This window comes from Macadamia integrifolia, chromosome 3, assembly GCF_013358625.1.
Source record: "Macadamia integrifolia cultivar HAES 741 chromosome 3, SCU_Mint_v3, whole genome shotgun sequence".
NCBI classification, from domain to species: Eukaryota; Viridiplantae; Streptophyta; class Magnoliopsida; order Proteales; family Proteaceae; genus Macadamia; species Macadamia integrifolia.
In genome coordinates this window covers 613,654-632,804 of record NC_056559.1, presented here as the reverse complement: position 1 = coordinate 632,804, position 19,151 = coordinate 613,654, and the positions used below count along the sequence as shown (strand labels likewise).

At 36.2% G+C, this 19,151-nt stretch overlaps 1 protein-coding gene across 1 annotated transcript in view; it reads left to right on the top strand.

The window, feature by feature from the left end:
- Window positions 1-18,077, top strand: part of LOC122073111 (fatty acid amide hydrolase-like) — a 21,970-nt gene extending 3,893 nt beyond the window's left edge. The window contains exons 11-21 of the mRNA XM_042637637.1: window positions 759-830; window positions 7,888-7,939; window positions 10,711-10,791; window positions 10,948-11,031; window positions 11,137-11,240; window positions 11,386-11,478; window positions 12,540-12,608; window positions 12,888-12,952; window positions 15,465-15,526; window positions 17,463-17,558; window positions 17,756-18,077. Coding sequence (XP_042493571.1) covers window positions 759-830; window positions 7,888-7,939; window positions 10,711-10,791; window positions 10,948-11,031; window positions 11,137-11,240; window positions 11,386-11,478; window positions 12,540-12,608; window positions 12,888-12,952; window positions 15,465-15,526; window positions 17,463-17,558; window positions 17,756-17,818 — 841 coding nt within the window. The 3' untranslated portion in view covers window positions 17,819-18,077. The remainder of the gene's footprint in view (window positions 1-758; window positions 831-7,887; window positions 7,940-10,710; window positions 10,792-10,947; window positions 11,032-11,136; window positions 11,241-11,385; window positions 11,479-12,539; window positions 12,609-12,887; window positions 12,953-15,464; window positions 15,527-17,462; window positions 17,559-17,755) is intronic.
- The last annotated feature ends 1,074 nt before the right edge of the window (window positions 18,078-19,151 follow it).

The following is a 19,151-nucleotide window of genomic DNA, read 5'->3' as shown; positions in this document are numbered from 1 at the left end:
AAAATCTTCTGGTTCCGTAGTTGAGATTCTCTTTGTAGTGTAATATTATGAACTATCTAGAAATTAGAAGAGGGATACAGTTGGGAATTCCAGAACCAACCTCCTGGCTTGCTGAATCCCTTAAAGTCTTTTAAGGTTGGGATAGGATATTCTGATCCATTTGCAGATCCAGATTTGTATGAATTGAACACAATTTAGATTATATCCGAAAGCTAGGTTGAAACATTTAGACCCAATGGTTCATGATGCCTAGCTACATGTACACACTTTAGTGGAAAGCTAGGGGGACAGGTAGTAAGGTGAAAGCCGGACTCGATCCCAGGTCTTAGTGACAACATGGCACAGACTTTTCTGGCTGAACCAGTTGAAACCTTGCTGATTATTTGACTTGAAAAGAAAAATATATGATACATGTTCAAGGAAGAAATGAAAGTATTTAATCATAGTAATGGGGAATAAATGGGCTATCACTGGTTTAGATATATTGCTAAGCTTCTTGTCCCGTAGTTGGACCAAATTTTCTCTTATCTTTCCTGTGATACCGAAGAAGTTTGAATGGTTTTATTTATCGTCTGAGGATAATGACATGAATTCTCCTTATCAGCGATGATTTTTTGTTTCCACTTTTCAAGGCATGATAATATACTGCTCTGTTTAGCTTTATTTCAATTTGTATCTAACTGATAAGTTCAGAATCATTTTGGGCTTCATCTGGCATCAGCAATTCAAGTTTAACTCTTCTGAGTTTCATTTTTCAGAGCACTCTGTGATTGTGGGACTGTGGAAATTATTGGACCAATTGCATCAACAGTTGAGGATGCCATGCTAGTGTGAGCTTTCATCTTTGGATCCTTAATGAATCATGAATCGGATTGCCTGTGCTGTCTTTACAGATGTGTCATTTTTTATTGACCGACTCTTCTGCCAGTGCTTTCTCTCTTGTCTGTTTCCTTTTCTTGAATCTGTTGCTGTAGCTGTTGTTTTTATCTTTTTTCATTTACTTTTTCCTGATTGTTGATCCAGTATTGCCTACATTTTAAACTCCCCCATTCTAGCTGGGATCATCCAACTTTATTGCCACCTGAAGTTGAGGATCATATGCAATGAAACAATTCCTAAGCAGACGCTACATGCATTTCCTACAAATATATAATTATACATTTTTTTTTTTTGGCTACAACCAAATATGATATTTTTTGCAAGTCATTTCTATTGCATAGTATTAGCAAACACTTCTCTTGCCTGTAACTCATATTCGTGTTCATTATCAGACTCACAACTCTATATGGCCAATTTAATGGGATTATTATTGTTGTTGTTGGACTGTGCACTAGGACGCTCCCAGATCCTGCAGTAGTGGGAGCCTTGTGCACTGTGACGGTCTTTTTTTTTTTTACTGTGGAGATTATTGGACCAATTGTTTCAACAGTTTAAGATGATGAGAATGATAATAGCAATAAGGGTAATTAGAGAATAATAAATCAATAACTATTGGCTTCATTTGGTGGCAAGGGAAATTAAAGGGAAGGGAAGGGAAGTGAAAATTTTAAACCTAAAATGGAAACTTTGGTAATCATATCCAACATTATTGTGTAAAGTACTTATATTTCTTACCATATTTAGTAATGATGCTTTTTAGATGTAGTTGTTATTTTACTTTTTAATTCCAAGGGATTTAGATGCAAAGTAAAGTGAATTTTTATAACCAAATACAGAATAATTTGGAGTTAGTAATATAACCATGTTTGATAATGATTACCAAAGTTTCCATTTTATAGGTTTAAAATTTTCACTTCCCTTCCCTTCCTTTTAATTTCCCTTGCAACCAAATGGAGCCAGTAAAAGTTTCCTCATAGAATCATGCATGATAAGTAATGTAGACTAGGGTAGGGGTCTAACCAAGTCTCAATCTGCAGGAACTTTTGAACCAAAGAACAACCAAATAATATCCACAATAATCCACAGCAAATTTATATTCCAGCAATGCAAAATCAGACCACAGGTTTAAGAATATCAGCAACTATCGATCACAGTGTTCAACACTATCTAACCCAAATTTCAGTAGATCCAAAGGACTAATATCCAGGAGTACTAATAAAGGCAGCAGTCCAAAAACAATAGCAGAAAACAGCAGAACAGAATGAACAGTTCAGAATATCGATTCTGTTAAAATTTCTGACAGATGCACAACAGGACAAAAATCCGGAGATTTTGAATATCTTCCAAAAGACAACTCAGAACCAGTCCTCCTTAGGGTTGATCCACAAGGAAGGTCAGAGGAACAATCGACCTCAATTTGAGGCCTAAACAAGGGTTGGAACTAGCTCCAGCAAAAGAGGCCGAGAGGTACTTTTCAGAATTTCTGGGCAGAAAAAATTAACATACCTGTTCTGAGCAGTAGCAGATCTATGAAAACAAAACTTGAGAGCATAGTTGGCACGGCGCCAAGGCGAACCAAGGCGCTGGAGGGCTGTCTAAGCGCTTAGGCGAGAAGGCGCCCGCCTTAAGGCGAATACGGCGCCAAAAAAGACGTTACTATTTTTTTAATATATCTATAATATCTAGTATAACATTGCTTGTAAAAAATCAAGCCTTAAAGTTATATCAAAATACAAGAAGAATGACTTTAAGCAACATCAAGGGAAAAAAGTACACACTTTAAGCAACATCAAGAGACAAGAATCAACATTCAACATGAAATTCATATCAATGCAAATTGCAAAGTGATATATTTTCTAACATGAGAAAACACAACAAAAAATAAAAAAATTATTCATAAAAAAAAAGCTATAAATAAAACAAAAGGCATAACAACATATAATTCCTAATGAAATATTATAAATAATATAATATTTAACTATTTAAGTATGTAGTTAGATATACTTACCTCTATGATGCCCAAAACGAGATCCACAAAGTCCATCATAGACCATAAGTCCATGAACCATGATATTTTAATGTTTAACCCCCTGTCAATCAATACATATAAGTTAGTGATACTAAAACACTAAGCAATAAGAGAAACCTTGTTCCTTAATATATGAGTGATGACTCATGATAGGTGATAGGCTATGGGTTCCAATCCTACCTGGGGAGAATTAAAAACACCTAATGGAAATTGAGAAACATAAAAATAAACCAAAATGCTAAACTTTAGTAAGCTTTAAAGTATAAATTTTAAAACAACAAAATAAACCATCAAGCTAAACTTTGTTCTTGTTTAACCATAATCAAGCTAACAAATCAACATCTACTTCTTCTCCCTCCTGTTGTTGTTGACTCATAGAATCAGTTGGCCCATCACCAAAGTCTTCTTCAATATCTTCATCATCACGCACCACATCGTGGACCTCTTCTTCAACTTCATCATCTGACGATTCCTCAATAGTGGCCCTTCCCCTACCACGACGTGTGTAGCAAATATTGGCTGCACTTGTTGATCTTTGAGCCCTCCTAGGTAAATTACGACCCCCCACCGATGTAGATGCACCAACTGCTCTATCAACATCTCCCCATGTGAGGTCGTCTCCAGGATAGACTAAATCTCCATCTTCTTGATCCCCTGTTATCCATTCACTACTCCAATTCATTTCATCAAGAATTAATGGATCACAATTGCTGCCCTTTTCCCTTTCTTTCTTGGAACCTTGAATGAAGCCGACGATTATATTGGATATAGACTAGATCATTCAAGCGCTGATGTTCTAGTCTATTCCTCTTCTTGGTGTGAATTTGAATCCATAAATACTCTTTATTTAAGTCAAGAAATAGATGTAAAAAGTATAATTACAAACTAATATACAAGATCATACGTACAAAATCAAATGTGCTCCAATTGCGCTCACAAATGGAAGCGGAGCAACAAAGGCCTAATATGCGTATTGTATATTGTTGAAGCGTAGGGGCCGAAGATCCATGTGTTTGCCACCAAGAGACTATATATAAGGAAAAAATTAGATACACATATTGTTAAATACTTATTAAAATAATAAAAAAAATACTTAGTACTTACTAGGATCCAATGCTCCTTCACCGGCTATCCGTTGTTTAAGAGCCAAACTCCTTGAAAAGCTACCTTCACATTTTCTGTACATTTGAGACTCACGTATGATCTTGTCTTGCACAGTTAAGTTGGGCACCATTCTTTCAATAACTGACATGAATGCATCTTGTATTTTACATGATTCTTTAAAAGAGAGTCTTTCATCATTGATGTAGTCAAAATATTTGCTAGCATTTAGGTAAAAGCCAGCATCATATAAAGGTCGATCCATTTGGATCTCCCAACGATCATCAATAATTGCTAACACCTTCTTCCATGACCGTTCTTTGTTGGCAAAATTTACTTTTATCTTTTTTTTTTTCTATTTCCATTGCCAAATAAACTTCAGGCAATGCAGGCCTCTCATCACTATCTACTAACCTTAAGACAACTAAAATTGGCTGGGATGTTCTTAAGCAATCTAGTACACTGTTCCAGAATGTTTGTGCAAGTATTGTCTCAAGTACTTTCTTACCTGCCTCTGTCTTGGACAACTTAGAACTATTCCAATCATCAGATACAAATAATTGCTTCAAGGCATCCTTGTTCTTGTACAAACTTTGTAGTGTCAAGAATGAGGTAGCAAATCTTGTAACTCCAGACCTCACTAGATCTATTCCATTTGTCTTTTTCCTCAAAGCATCAACAAGTTTGTAATGTCTGTAGATAAAACTTTTTTGCCCTCTCTATTGTTGTTTTATAAGCTTTCAACGTGCCAATGTCCTCTAACATGAGGTCCAAACAATGAGCTGCACAAGGAGTCCAATAAATCTTACTCCGTTTTTCCATCAACATTCTACCAGCTGCAACATAATTGGCTGCATTGTCTGTAACTACTTGTACCACATTATCCTCCCCAATTTCTTCAATTTTACTATCAAGCAGCTGAAATAACATGTTTGCATATTGAGACTCACTAGATACATCTATAGAGCCTAATGGACAATTGACAAGGAAATTAATCAAGTGTCTACCTCTCTTGTCAGTCCACCCATCAGACATAAGAGTGCACCCGTGCCTTTTCCAATAATCTTCATATTTCTTCTTGATACAGTCAATCTGAGCTTTTTCATCCTGTAGCAAGGGCACTCTCAACTCATGGTAAGAAGGGGGCTTATATCCTGACCCAAACTGTGCAATGGCTTCAACCATCTCCTCAAAGCTCCTTAACTTGACAGTATTGAATGGGATGCCAGCTTCATAAAACCATTTTGCAACATATGCATTAGTTTTCTTTCTGTCTGCATTTGATCTTAAGCTGCTTTGTATTGTTTTCTGGGTAGAACCTTTAGACCTCCTCTCACCAACTATTTCTTCAGGAGTCCGTCTAAGATAAGAATCTATCGGACCCTTTACTGCCACTTGTGTAATAACATTAGCTTTATTCCTTTTGGAAGATGTCCCAGAACTTGGTACATGGTTCTTTATTGAGGAGTCTATAGTTGGGGGCCTTGGTACACCAGACTGGAGTTGCCCTCCACTTTTTATCTCTTCAGGCAAATCCTCTCCCTCCTGATGACCAACAGAATAATCCTCATCAAATACATCAGGCTTCCTCTTCTGATTTCGCATGATAGCTTCATGCATCTCTCTAGCGATTGCTGCAGTTGTCTTTGGGCACTTTGATATATCTCCATACCCACCAATTAAATATTGCTTAAGCCTTTTGATTCCTCCTTTGGCATCTTTTCCACAAAGTGTACATCGCACTAAGTTCTTCTCATTAAGATCTGGCCAATATCCATACTTCCACCCGGGGTCTTTTGATTTGGCCTTCCTAGTTGGATCTTTGCTTGGATCATATGTTGATGCGCCAGTGCTAGCAGATGGCCCGCCACTACCACTAGTAGCCATATCTATTTGAATAAACTACAGCACTACACAAACATAAGAAACAACAACAAGAGAAACTAAGTAACAAAAAATAAGAAAAAGCATAGCACTCTACAATGCACTTTACAATCTAAAAAATAATAACTAATGCACTAATGCACAACACTAATGCACAACAATAATAATCATGCAATCATAAATTCATAATACAGAATTATAGATTACAGTCTATGTATACTTGCAGGGAAAAAAAAAAGGAAGCACTAGCAGAGTAGCAGAGAAGAAGAAGAAGAAGCATAGAAAGAACCGGCAGCCTCCATAAGAAGCATTCGAGAATATCAGAGGGGAAAAAAAAACCAAATGCAGACGAAGAAGCAGAGGAAGAAGAGAGGAAAAATAAAAAAAACCCAGCCGTAGATGAAGAAGAAGCAAAGGAAGAAGAGGAAAAAAAAAACTCAGCTGCAGACAAAGAAGCAGAGGAAGAAGAGGGAAAAAAGAAAAAAAAAGAATCGTAGGCGAAGAAGAAGCAGAGGAAGAAGAGGAAAAAAAAAAATCGTAGCTCGAAGACGAAGTAGGGAGGGAAAAAAAAATTACAAACATACCTTTTTCTTTGTAATGGCAGAGGAAGTTGAAGAGAGAGTCGCAGGGTTGTGTTCAATCGGTCGGTTGAATCGTAGAGTTCTACGATACGATTGTTAAATTTGTAATGGCAGAGTCGCAGAGAGACTTCACCGGCCGGTAGAGAGAAACATGGAGGGTTTTAAAAAAAACCTTTCATGTTATATTTCCCCCCACCACCAAACCTTTTTTTTTTTTCACTTGAGGAGTAAAATGATTCCATGCATCTCACACCATTTAAAAACCTGTACTTCATCAAATGAAAAGTTTAGAATTAGAATATAAAAAACAACTAATTAAGTGAAAGTAAAAAAAAAAAAAAAAAACACACACACACACACACACACAAGGCGGTCGCCTTTCATAACAAGTCGTCCAAGGCGCCAAAGGCGACGCCTTGATACAAAAGGCGACCGCCTTTTATACTTAAGCAATGGCGTCCCTCGCCCAGCCCCTAAAAAAACGCTTGGACGCCTAGGCGACGCCTTGACAACTATGCTTGAGAGTAATTAAAGAGCAGTATGGTGATACTTGTAGAGCCCTCCTGGACTTCACGCCGCAAGGAGTCATTTGGATCAGACACCCAACCCTTCTTCCTCGATCAAACACAAGGAACAGCCATGGAGATCACCCAGCGGCAGCAACATGAAATTCTTTTGTTTAATTGTCAAATCGTGGCTTATAGAAGAGCCCTCTTTTTTATTTATAATGATGGGGAGGGTTTACAAATAATAGTAACTCAAAGTTACTAAATTTGAGTTACTAAAAACTAATTACAAGAAGTTTCTAAAAACTGAAAATTGGAATCTAATGAAAATAGAAACTAGTCTTGACAGAAATTAGAAACTAACAATGACTTGAAATTAGAAACTAATCTAGGACTTCAAAATAGAAACTAAATAACTAATTAGTAACCCCATCAGCAGCCCAAATCGTGGGCTGACTTGGACCAGATCTGAGTCGACCCAGTCAGCCACTTGGGTCGACCTTGGTCTTGGTTCTCCTTGTGTAAACCCTTGTTGGTACTGCATCAATAAGTGAAAACCTAGCTGATGTTCTAATGTTTTCCATGGTTTATTCCTAATCAGATCCTTGCTAGGTTCCTGATTTGTTAAAATTTTTTGTTCTCTACATTGGTGGATGCCTCCAGCCTCCTCACAAAATGCTTATGTTAGAGACTGCCAGGCTCAGCTAAACATGCCATGCCTATGAGAACTTCTAAATACCATCAACTCTAGTGCTACTTGGTTCATGTATTGTTTGAAGTTTCAGTTAAGAATTCCTGTATGTACATTCTTTCAACTTTTGTCATTTGAGAAGATAAGTAACGAACTGTTTTGGACTACTTTTTGTCGCATTTGATGGTGTTCTGATGGTAATGATGCATCATTCAGGTATGCTGCAATATTGGGCTCCTCCACTGCTGATAGAATCAGTTTGCATCCAGTAACCTTTTGAACCTATTCTTCAATAAAAATATGCACAGCGTCTTTTTTACTGTTCACTTGAACTGAACTATATTATTAGCTCCAGGCTTGTTTATGTGAACATACAATATTTAAAACTCCTTTGTTGATTTATGGTTACTTTTAACTGCTCTGTGCTTTCTTGAGACTCAGGATTTTTGTGAATTGGTGCTTAGTGTGCTTCCTTTTAACTTACCAAGAAACTTAAGCTTTTCTAACTAAAAAAATAAAAAAATTTTGAAATCATTTTTTTCTTTTAATACATTTAGGATTCTTCTCAAAAGATCAATGCAGGTGTGTTTTTTAGACGCAGGGATATTATCCTATTTGTAGTGGTCTAGACGAGCCCGTAAAAGGGTTTTAGAAAGAGAACTGGCCACCTATTTCATTTGATGTTATGGGACAGGGGCCCTCCCTATTCGACCGACCAATGGGGCAAGCTTGCTTGTCACCGCTTTGATCATGCGAAAGCTCTGTCAGCCACCTTATTGGTGCAGGTCACATGACCTACAGCTTGGCCTTCACTTTTTTGAGGCTTCTTATATCTACATGTTGAGATATTGATTCCTCCACATAACAATTTTGATGGGGGGGGTGGTGGTGAGACCCAAGAGATCCAACTAGGATGGGTGTGGGACCTCTTAAAGATTTAAGCAAACCAGTGGCAAATTTGTAATAAACCTGAATTCTTAAAGGTGCTATTAGGTCACTTAATGGAAAAGGATATAATGGAGAATAAGATTTATTATAAAGGGGCAAACTTAGAACTTAAAGTAAATAAAGGACAAAAGAGAATATGGGAGAAAGGCAAGGGTATTGTTGGAAAAAAAAACAGTAAACAAAGTGGGAACACCACTCACGATTGAAGGGGTCTTCTTCAACCTTGAAAATTCTTAAAACCAGCGAGAGTTACCCTATTCCATGTGAAGGTTCTCACGGTTGGGATCTTATTTGGGACTGAAACTCTAGGGTTTTGGTCGCCTAGAAGAGGGCTTCCTTTGCTCATAATTCCAACCCAAACAGATCGAGGGAGAGGCAGATCGACCCACCTGATTAGGACAGCAGCTGCCGCCCAGAAACAGAGTTAAAGACAGGTTGAGTTACAAGGTTCTAGTAATGAACCAGCGGTAGTTGCAGAGCTAGCAGGGGTTTATTCTTTGATTCCTGTGGTAATATTTTCAATAAGACCAAAGGATCTTGGGTTTCAGTTGCCTTTTGGTCAGGAACAGCCACGGGAAACCTTGGAAAGCAAATATGACAGATTATTAGGGAGAGAGGAGAAGCTGCGATTGCTGTCCAGAACAGAGAGGGAGAGAACCAGGAAAGAAGAATAAGAAGAAATAAAGAGGGAAAGAAAGAAGAAGAAGAAGAAGAAGAAGAAGAAAGAAGAAGAAGATCAACGAGGGAGGGAGAGATATGCAAGCCTCACGGCAGCCATGGTTTCACCCAAAATCTCTATTCATTAACAATTTGATATCTCAAAACTGAGTTCTTCTCTATTACATGACTAATATAATAAAGGAAAAATCAAATAATTAATGGAAACTACTTGAAAATGGAAACTAATCTAAAATTAGAAATTAACTAATACAAAAGAAATTGTTTCTAAATCCAAAGAGAATCAAAGCAAAAGATTTTTTTTTCCTAAGTCCATCGTGCAATTGCATCAAATTTGCTTCTCGTATTGACGAATCAAAGAGATGTCAACCGGAAACCATATTTGGAAACAACGATTAGTGGATATTGATCTTGTTTGTGTGATTGGGCAGTTATGCTTTGGATGCTTTGTCATATAAGAGATCGACCAAGTTCCCATTCTTTTTTTTTTTTTGGGGGGGGGGGGGTGTGGTTCTTATTCTTTTCATATTCATTTTCTTACAAGAGCAGAAGCTTGATCTCTTTTACCGACTACCATATTATGGGAAATTATTATGAAGCCTATATGGGAGTTTTGTATCATGTCCTTATTAAGTTTTAATCTGAGTAAATTTATCTGTTTAAACCTTTTCAAATAATGGAACGCTTTTTATGGTTTTCACAAAGATGTTGCATACATTGGAAAAAGTTACAAACTGTTGTTTACTATTCTTGCCTATATAATGGGGCTATTATCACAATATTTTCATCTATGAATCTATGATTGCTTTAATATTACATAAATGTTAACTATTCTTTGTTCTCTCAAATACAAAGATATTATACTTTACTGGTTAAAGGTCACATTCATAAGAATAATAAAATATTGCAAAAAGTTTGGAAAAATGGCCACCATGATTTCTATAACCATTCGAATGAAACTATCAAGGATAGCCACCATTTTGGCAGTTGGCATGATAATCCATATCTTCAACCTAACTTCTTGTTGCTTTTAATGCTAATTTATGTCTTTCTTGCCATGATGAGGTTTCACATGGTTATTTATCAAAGGAAAAAAGAAAATGTGGTTTCACATTAATCTCCAATACGAGTTAACTGCAATTTATGCTCATTCTTTTTTTTTTTTTTGGCATAATAATGTTTAACCACGTTATATGGATCATGCAAGCACTGCTTATGCTTTTGGTGGACCTCTTTTGTTTCCTTTATTGAGATTGTACTCACACATTTTGACAATTTCTTGTTGTCCTTGTCATGTGTTCCAATTCTTTTTCCCTCAAACATGACATTTGTAAATGCTTAAGATCTTTTTTTTAAATTTGGTAAGTATCTCAAAAACTATCCATTAAAACAATTGTCAACTCTTTTTTGTAGTCCCCCCCTTGTTTGCCAAATTTGACATCACATGAAAGTTCAAATGCTTTAAGATCACTACGACTGGGAAAGTATACAGAGGTATGGATCAAAGATAATCCTATGTTGAGATAGACTGAAGTTTCTACTTTCATAGATATAAAGTATAACTTTATAAAGTCCTATGTTGAGATAGACTGAAGCTTCTACTTTCATAAATACCAAATATAACTATATAGTTTTATTGTTTCTCTGCAGTGGTTTAATGATGTGTACTCAACCGATATTTCTGACAAGTGTGAGGATGTTCTTAATATGCTTTTACGAAATCATGGATGTGAAGTAAGTCTGCTACATGTGCTACTTTCAACTTCTTTTTCTCTGTTTAAAAAAAAAAATTCTGCTTCAGGATTGACATATGCAATATTTACTTATTTTTTGTTCAAGATTATAAAAATTACAATACCGGAGCTGCGTGAGATGCGAACTGCCCATGTTGTTTCAATTGGTTCTGAATCACTTTGTGGATTAAATCCCGACTGTGAGGATGGGTACATTTTCTTACTTATATTAGTCTCCAACTCCAATGGTTTTGTATGATTCATCTAATTAGTGATAGCTTTCATATGACGATTTGTTAATCTTATTTCGTAGTCCAGAGTTATATTGAAAGGTCTTCTTCTTTTGCTCTTTAAGGAAAAATGCTCAATTGACGCTAGATACTCGCACAAATTTGGCACTTTTCCGGTCCTTCTCTGCATCAGATTATGTCGCTTCACAGCGTCTGAGGTGTGGAAATAGTATTTGTTGAGCTGAAGAATTATTATATTCTTGTTGCCATTACTGTCGTAGTTTGAGTTATTTGATATTTCAAGGTTCTCAATCGAAAGATGGACTTCGGAAAGTGTGTTTTAGTGGAAGCTTCTTAAGTAGAAATTCAGACATTATCATTTCTTTACTTGTCCCCCCCCCCCAATACATAATTTTAGTTAATCACAATTTGCCTTCGACTAATCTATGCCTGAGTGGTTCGGATGTAAGAATTGGGGGCACTTATGAGCATGTTGGTGAAGGAAATGTTGTAATGTTTGGCTAGGATCTTCTGAAATTGAAGCCCATTTATGAACATTTATTACTTGATTTTCTCTATCTTGAGTAATTTTAGTAGTTCAAGACTTTCCGTATATTAATTTACAGTCCAATATTTTTTTATGTATGTTTGGGGAACTTTAAGTGTGTTGATTACACAAAGGGTGCGGGATTGCTGGATGGGCATGTCCATACAAGATAAGTGGATGGGGCACCTAATTCTGCCATGTGGCAGAGGTCAGATGGTGTAGATAGGTAGAGCCCAAGGTCCCCTGCTCACATTTCAAGTTTCAGCCCAAACAGAGTTGGCCATGTGGCAGACAATGCATTTGAAAAATCCAGGACCTACAGAGAGGGTGCAAAGACTCCCAAAAGGGTGCATGGAAATACATGGGATGGTATAAAATTGAATTTGAGTCTAAAACTTGACATATGGCTAATTTATTCCTTTCCCTAGATATTGCCACATCAGGCTTCCGAGTGGCACAACTAGGCATGGCCATCCATATATTCCATATGGATGTGATGTTCCATAAAAAAGAAATTTGTTGTGTGTTACATTATTATCTGTTTTTCTTGTATTTTTTTTTTTTTCGTATCCATATATGCATTTCTTTGTTCATCATTTTGATATCCTCTCTCCTTTTGGAAAGCCAATGGAAAAATTCTCTATTAGATTGTTTCCAAATTAATGGTTTGAGTATAATGACAGATGTTTAGTTTATCTCTGCATTCCCTCAAATTTATTGGATTTGATGCAGGAGAAGGATCATGCACTATCATATGGAAATTTTCAAGAAGGTTGATATCATAGTAACCCCAACAACTGGGTATGATGGGCTAACTTTTAGTGTATTATCATGGGCATAACTTCTTATAATAGAATTATTTTCTTTTGGCTGCTTTTTAGATTGAGTTCTTATATATTGCAGTCGTTTCCTGCTATTTCTTAGACTTTGCTTGTAATAGGTAGGATAAACTCGCATAATAGAGTAAACTTGCAGGTGCTTTTCACATATTGAGTGTGGTCACGTATAATTTGCATAAAGATATATTTTCTTGTGACTGACAATGGATGCAAGATAACTTACTTTCCTTTTGCATTATAGTATCACAGCACCTGAAATACCTCCAAGCTCACTTGATCAAGGGGAGACAAATTTACAGGTTTCAGGTCAGCCAGTATGCCTACATTTTGATAGTGATTTCTTCTCATTTATTCTGATTACTCCAGACTCAAACTCAACCATGACTTTTCACAACTATCCTCGTTTGTTCTGAATCTATTCTCAGTAGGATGCATTTACTTCTTGATGCAGGATAAAGTCAAATCATGCTAGGTATTAGGCCCAAGAAAAATGTTGAATAACCTCCGGATATTAAAAAATATATTTCTGCAAACAATTGAGAAACTCAAGCTAAGTGTTTTTTTTTTTTTTTTTAATTTAATTTAATATGAAAACAACTTCAATTATGATGGTATTTAAATTTGAAGAAGGAATGCTACAGAAATTGGAGCACATTAATGAGATATCAAATAGCCTGTGTGACCAAACTGATATGCAATTTTATCTGTTCTGCAACCCCTATGTTGACCGACTGTTTTGGACGAATTGTAAGAAGAATTCCATTTCAAATTGGAAAATGGAGTGGCAAGTATTGCATGTGGTTTTTCTGTTTTATGCTTTTTATTTTTTTAGATAATAAGCAGAATTTATTAATGAGAGGAATAAATCTAAATTGTAGGGTACATGTACAATTGACAATCCAATTTAAATGAAGTCAGTGAGGATTGTAGTCCTTCGTGATTGCTCCAATATCGAGATTAGGTGCAGACATTCCTGTCTTGGCTGATCCATCCAGTAGGAGAGTTGTAGTCCTTTTTATCCAGTGCAGTGTTCATTGGAGATGCTATTGAATAGCATTTCCTATTTTGGGGAGAGAACCTCTAAGGATCTCTAGCCCTCGCTAGTCACAATAATGCCATCCTATAAAAACTGATGAATCACCTGCTTCCAGAAAACTCACTTCAGAGTAGATTCAGGTCAAGATGGTTTCAGACAGCCAAAAACTTAGCTAGATGTAAATCACCAATGGCTTTTGGTGCTGAATTAATCTGAACCAGACGTACTGAATAATCTCTTAATATCTGCAAGTCCCATTCTTTTATAGCCTTCTTTGGCAGCCACATTTCTCTATCTTAATATATCTCTACTTTCATTTTTCAATTATAAAGGAAGAAAAATAGTACACGTCTATACACAAAATGAAATTTGTATACTGTTCATTCCATACACACTTCTTTATCTGTTTCCTTCTGATATGAAAAATCTTACGGCTCCGTTTGGTTGCAATGGGAATTTAAAGGAAAGGGAAGGGAAGGGAAGGGAAGGGAAGGGAAATTTTCATACTTTAAAAAGAAATGTTTAAAATCATTACCCCATGTGATGGTATAACTACTTAATTTTTTTAACCATATTTAGTAATGATATATTTTACATGTAATTTTTATTTTATATATTATAGCAAAGGGTTTTAGATGCAAAGTAAAGTGAAATTTTATAACCAAATATGTAATGATTTGAAGTTAATGTTAAAGTCACATGGAAATTGATTACATATATTTCTTTTTTAAGGATGAAAATTTCACTTCCCTTCCCTTTAATTTCCCTTACAATCAAACATAGCCTACACAAATCGGGATCTTAATCAAACTATCTTTGTCATGGAGATTCTTTGAGAGTCCACTACCATTGCCTTCTTAGGTTATTTTCCGTCCAATTTAACTTTAGCTTGACATTTGTATGCATATGCAAGATTGTTCATTCAAAATTGGGGGGTGAACATGACATGGATGTACATTAGCATATTATGTCCACCCTGTGCATATTACACTTTTTGTATTGGTGACGTGAGGAAAGAAATATTTTTAATAGAGACGTATGTATTCTTTTGACGATCAGCTGAGTGTTCATAAATAGGATTGGGTTCCAACATGAAATACATTATTCTCATGTCTGTCAATTACACACAACAATATTCTATGTTTTTAAGAAATAATTTTCTAAAGTCATTGATTTTTGCTGCTCGGTCCTCTAGCTCTGAAGCAATCTCTAGATAATGCATCTTGATTATTCAAAACTTTACTATTTGGTTCATGCCTTTTGGAAAGATTTTTATTCTGAAATTTCCTACATGAATTCTTGAAATTGCATGTTTTCAAAAGACGAAGGGCTCCTTCTGGTCGAATGTAAAGTCATGAAAAATAAAAGAAAACACTAATATCAAAACAGAAAATATCAACATTTTAGAGTGGTTCAGGACTGAAGTTTAATTTCTGCAATTTCATACTTTTCTATTAAAGTCCGACAAATTTAGTTAAGAGGTATAGAAAAAATCAGTTACTATATCCAGTACATTGTTAATTGTACAATTATTGTTGGTATTGATTGGATAATTTTGCATTTTTCTTTTGTTTTAACTTTAACATAACAATAATTCACATCCAACCAGAAGGAGCGAAGATGTAACCTCTCATTGGTTATTGTGGAGTTATTTTTTGTTATAGTTAATCAAGAAAAATATATACTAGTTACAGAGTGATATTTGATGACTTTAGTTTTCATTTGTGACATTCATTATTTTCTTGTTCATCTTATGTTATATTTTATGCTTGTCGATTTCAGGATATCTCATGCGGTTCATATTAGCAGCTAATCTTCTTGGACTCCCTGCAATATCTATCCCTGTGGGTAAAACTAACCTATGTCTCACTTTATGTTCTCTAAATGTACTATGTAGTTACTGTCTGATTAGCTGATATGTTGCTCCATGGGTAGTTGATTGGGGAGGGACCACCCTAAACTCAAGTTGAATAGATCTACATGGGCTTTACCATTTGAGACAAGGAAGTATTAGAAAGAATATAAGATTTCTTGTAACCTGCTGGTATTGTTACAAGATGACAAAACGTGCTTATCTTTTAATTGAATTTCTTCAAATCAGGTAGCTTTCCATCCAGGTTCCTCATTCAGTAGAATTATGTACCTCTTTCCACATGTCTGCTATCAAAAACTTCTTAACTTCTTAATCCTTTGGCAGATCATGCATTACATATGTCAGAATGCAACAGAAAAAAATGAACGCGCTCCTCAAAATCTGGATTCTAATGCCATCAGTCTGTAATACAGAATGCAGAATATAGGAACTCCTCAGTCCCTCCATACCATGTTATTGATTCTGGTCGTCTTAGTAAACTTGGCCCTTAAAATTTATAAAAGCCAATCCAATTTTATGAGCTCATAGAAATGGGAAATTGGATCTGCTTGCCCTCAAATAGAACTTTTGATGTTTCTTTGGGTACATGGCTGGATGATCCATACATCTTACCAAATAGCTTCTGAAATCTGAGTGAAAATATTCACTCAATCATATATTCATATTTAACTGCATTAAACAACTATAGCGAATTACAACTACTACCTAGCTCAGTTGGTGAGTTGTTGAGCTGTGGTGTGCAAAAAAGCCCATGATCATTGGGAGGTCTCGAGTTCAAGCCTCCTGGCTGTTATCCACCAAAAAAGAAGAGAAAAAAACTACAGCAAATAATGATGTACCCTAGTTTCTCATTTATTTTCTTCCCATCCCCTTTTCCCCCCATGATTCTAGTTGGACTTCTCCAAAATACCTCTAGTAGTGCAAGCAAGATTTGATACTTCGTCCTGACTGCCAGCTGACCAACATGTAACAAGCATTCACAATTTTAGGTGATAGAGCCACAGTTATTTGGTACTGTCGTTGTCAGGATCCTCTGGGAAGCCTCACCAGAGGATCATGTCTTTTGAATGTCCATAGTGATTTCAACTATCAATGTGGACAAAGACGCTTAGTCTATGATGTCCCTCTTCAAGTTTACTGGAAGACCGTCCCCCTTTTGCCAAACAGTTTCGGTGATGGGTTGTGTGTATAAAGGCCATGATTTATCCTCAAGGCATATGTATTGAACGACATTATCTACAGTTTAGTAAAGAATAATTTAGTCAATGGTTGCAACTATTTGTCCCTATTCTTATTATTACAATTGTCCCTATTCTTATTATTACAATTGTAACTGAGATAAATTCAGTTTCATTCAGAAGTGTAGAGAAATAGACTGAAGATCAGCTTCTGAATCCTTTTCATTGACTTTAATGTAACAATAGCCCTCTTGCAAGCTAAAGATAGTTAAACTACAAGTAAAAAAGGATGGATTCTTGTATGTAACACTTGTGAAAAACTGGGCACTAAAGATTCATTCAAAAGCCTCAGCAAAGATAAAGAATGATGCAGTTTTCAAATTTTTATTTTTATTTTTTTTGGTTTGTTTGGTTCTATGTACTTTTGTTGCTTCCATTGGGAAAATATCCTGCTTATTCTTCATTTTAATTAACTCGTCTACTTTTTTTCCCCCTTGGTTGAAAATTCTCTTAAGAAAAATGTTTTGCGCTTAAGGGGTTTTCCTTTCTCTTAGATTATAATCTTGGATTAACTTCTGTTACAAGTAATCCATGCCTCAGAAAGGGTCCGCACTACTTTAAGACCCTCTTTCCATCTCAAGTTCAACCAATTCTGCTTAGACTAATTTTCAAGCTGAACTTGTAATTTTGTCTGTTGATAATCTTTTTTCTAACATATTGCATGTTCAGATTGGTCATGACAAACAAGGTCTTCCAATTGGCTTGCAACTGATAGGCCGTCCATGGGCTGAAGCTTCAATCTTGCGTTTGGCTTCTGCAGTGGAGGTACCACATCTTATTTGACTCTGATGATTTACACCTGTTTGTGGAACTTTTTAGCCAACCCCATTCAGTTGGGAAAAGGCATCAGAGTTGTTGTTGTTGTTGTGTTTGTGGAACTTTTTGTGACTTTATGTTCCATCATTTATTTGTTGCAATTGAAGAGCATACAGTTAATATACAGAATGTCCTTCCATTTTCAGGAACTATCTACAGATTCTAGGAAGCGGCCTTCTACCTTCTATGATATTCTGAAGGGGAATTAGAGCGATGTGGAACATTTCTGCACTGTGCCAATTTCCTCTCAGGAAGGTTGTCTGACTGAATCATTCTTAAGTTTGAAGAATCTAGCTCATATCTATGGGAGTGTGAGCAGAGTCACTTGTATTTCACAAAGTTTGATATTATAAACGCTTGGATGAATCATATTCTTCAGTGTGCTCTGAAATAATATGTTCTCTGCTGAAAATTCTGGGATATTTCCAGTAGAAACTCAATGATTAATTGATCCCTCTTTGAGTTTTATAGGGTCGTGTCTTGGTGTGACACTTAAAAATCTCAAGCTGCTAGTATCAAATATGCTGGTTAAAGTTTTGAAGGCCGCCACTTTCTGCAGAAAATGCTGAAGGTTAGGATCAACTCTAGTCCACCCCTTACCTGTGAAAAAGGGACATGAACTGGGTTTATGGCACCTGTTACCCCTCGTGAGTTGTATAGGCATTGTTTTCCTTGGTGGAAGAAATGGGCTAGTTGACATATTATGTGTTGGTTACCCAATTCATCTTTGGCTGCTTTTAGGGAATTTTGGGACTTCCTAATTTGTGTCAGTTTGAAGTTGGCACTTTTACTATTAGTTATAACTCGTCAGTCTTTTTGTATGGATCATCGCTCTTATCCTTGCTTGAAATCTCCATGTGACCAACCCCATTAAGTTGGTATAAGATTTTGAATGTCATTGATGGGACCTTGTTAATCCAAAGGTAATCTTCCCATCCAACTATCAGTTTGACTAAAGGGGCCTTTTATATGGCTCGAGAAAGCTGGACTGCATAGAAAAACATCTTTCTACCGCCCGTGTAGGAATATTTAGCCATATACGAAAATTAAAAATAGAAAATTTACACAAACTATAGAGCTGATGAAACAGTGAGTGCCATGAGGAGATCAACTAGCTAGATATAAGGCAACCTCACCACTATAGTTTAAAGCCCTCAGACACGACCATTAGCTGGACTGACTTAGGTGACTGTGTTCCTAGATTGTCAGATTCTTATCAAATGCCTCTCTTCTCCCCCCTTTCCGGCCACCTCTGGAGATTGTCACTTGTAAATGACATCATTAGGTTGAGGATGATTTTTCATTTTGTTGCTTCAATCACTTAAGTTGTTACGGTTCCATATCAATCATATAAGGGTTGATCCTACATTGGTTTTACAAATAAATTGATGTAGGTTTATATGATCTTAGGTTTCCTCACCTTGAACGTAGATGGATGGAAATGAGTTCTTCTTGGTACCTATCATTGAGTATGCTAATGTGATTGCCTCGTGCTATTTCTAAATGGATCACCTCTTTCCATAGACAAGGTTCTTGGGAGTT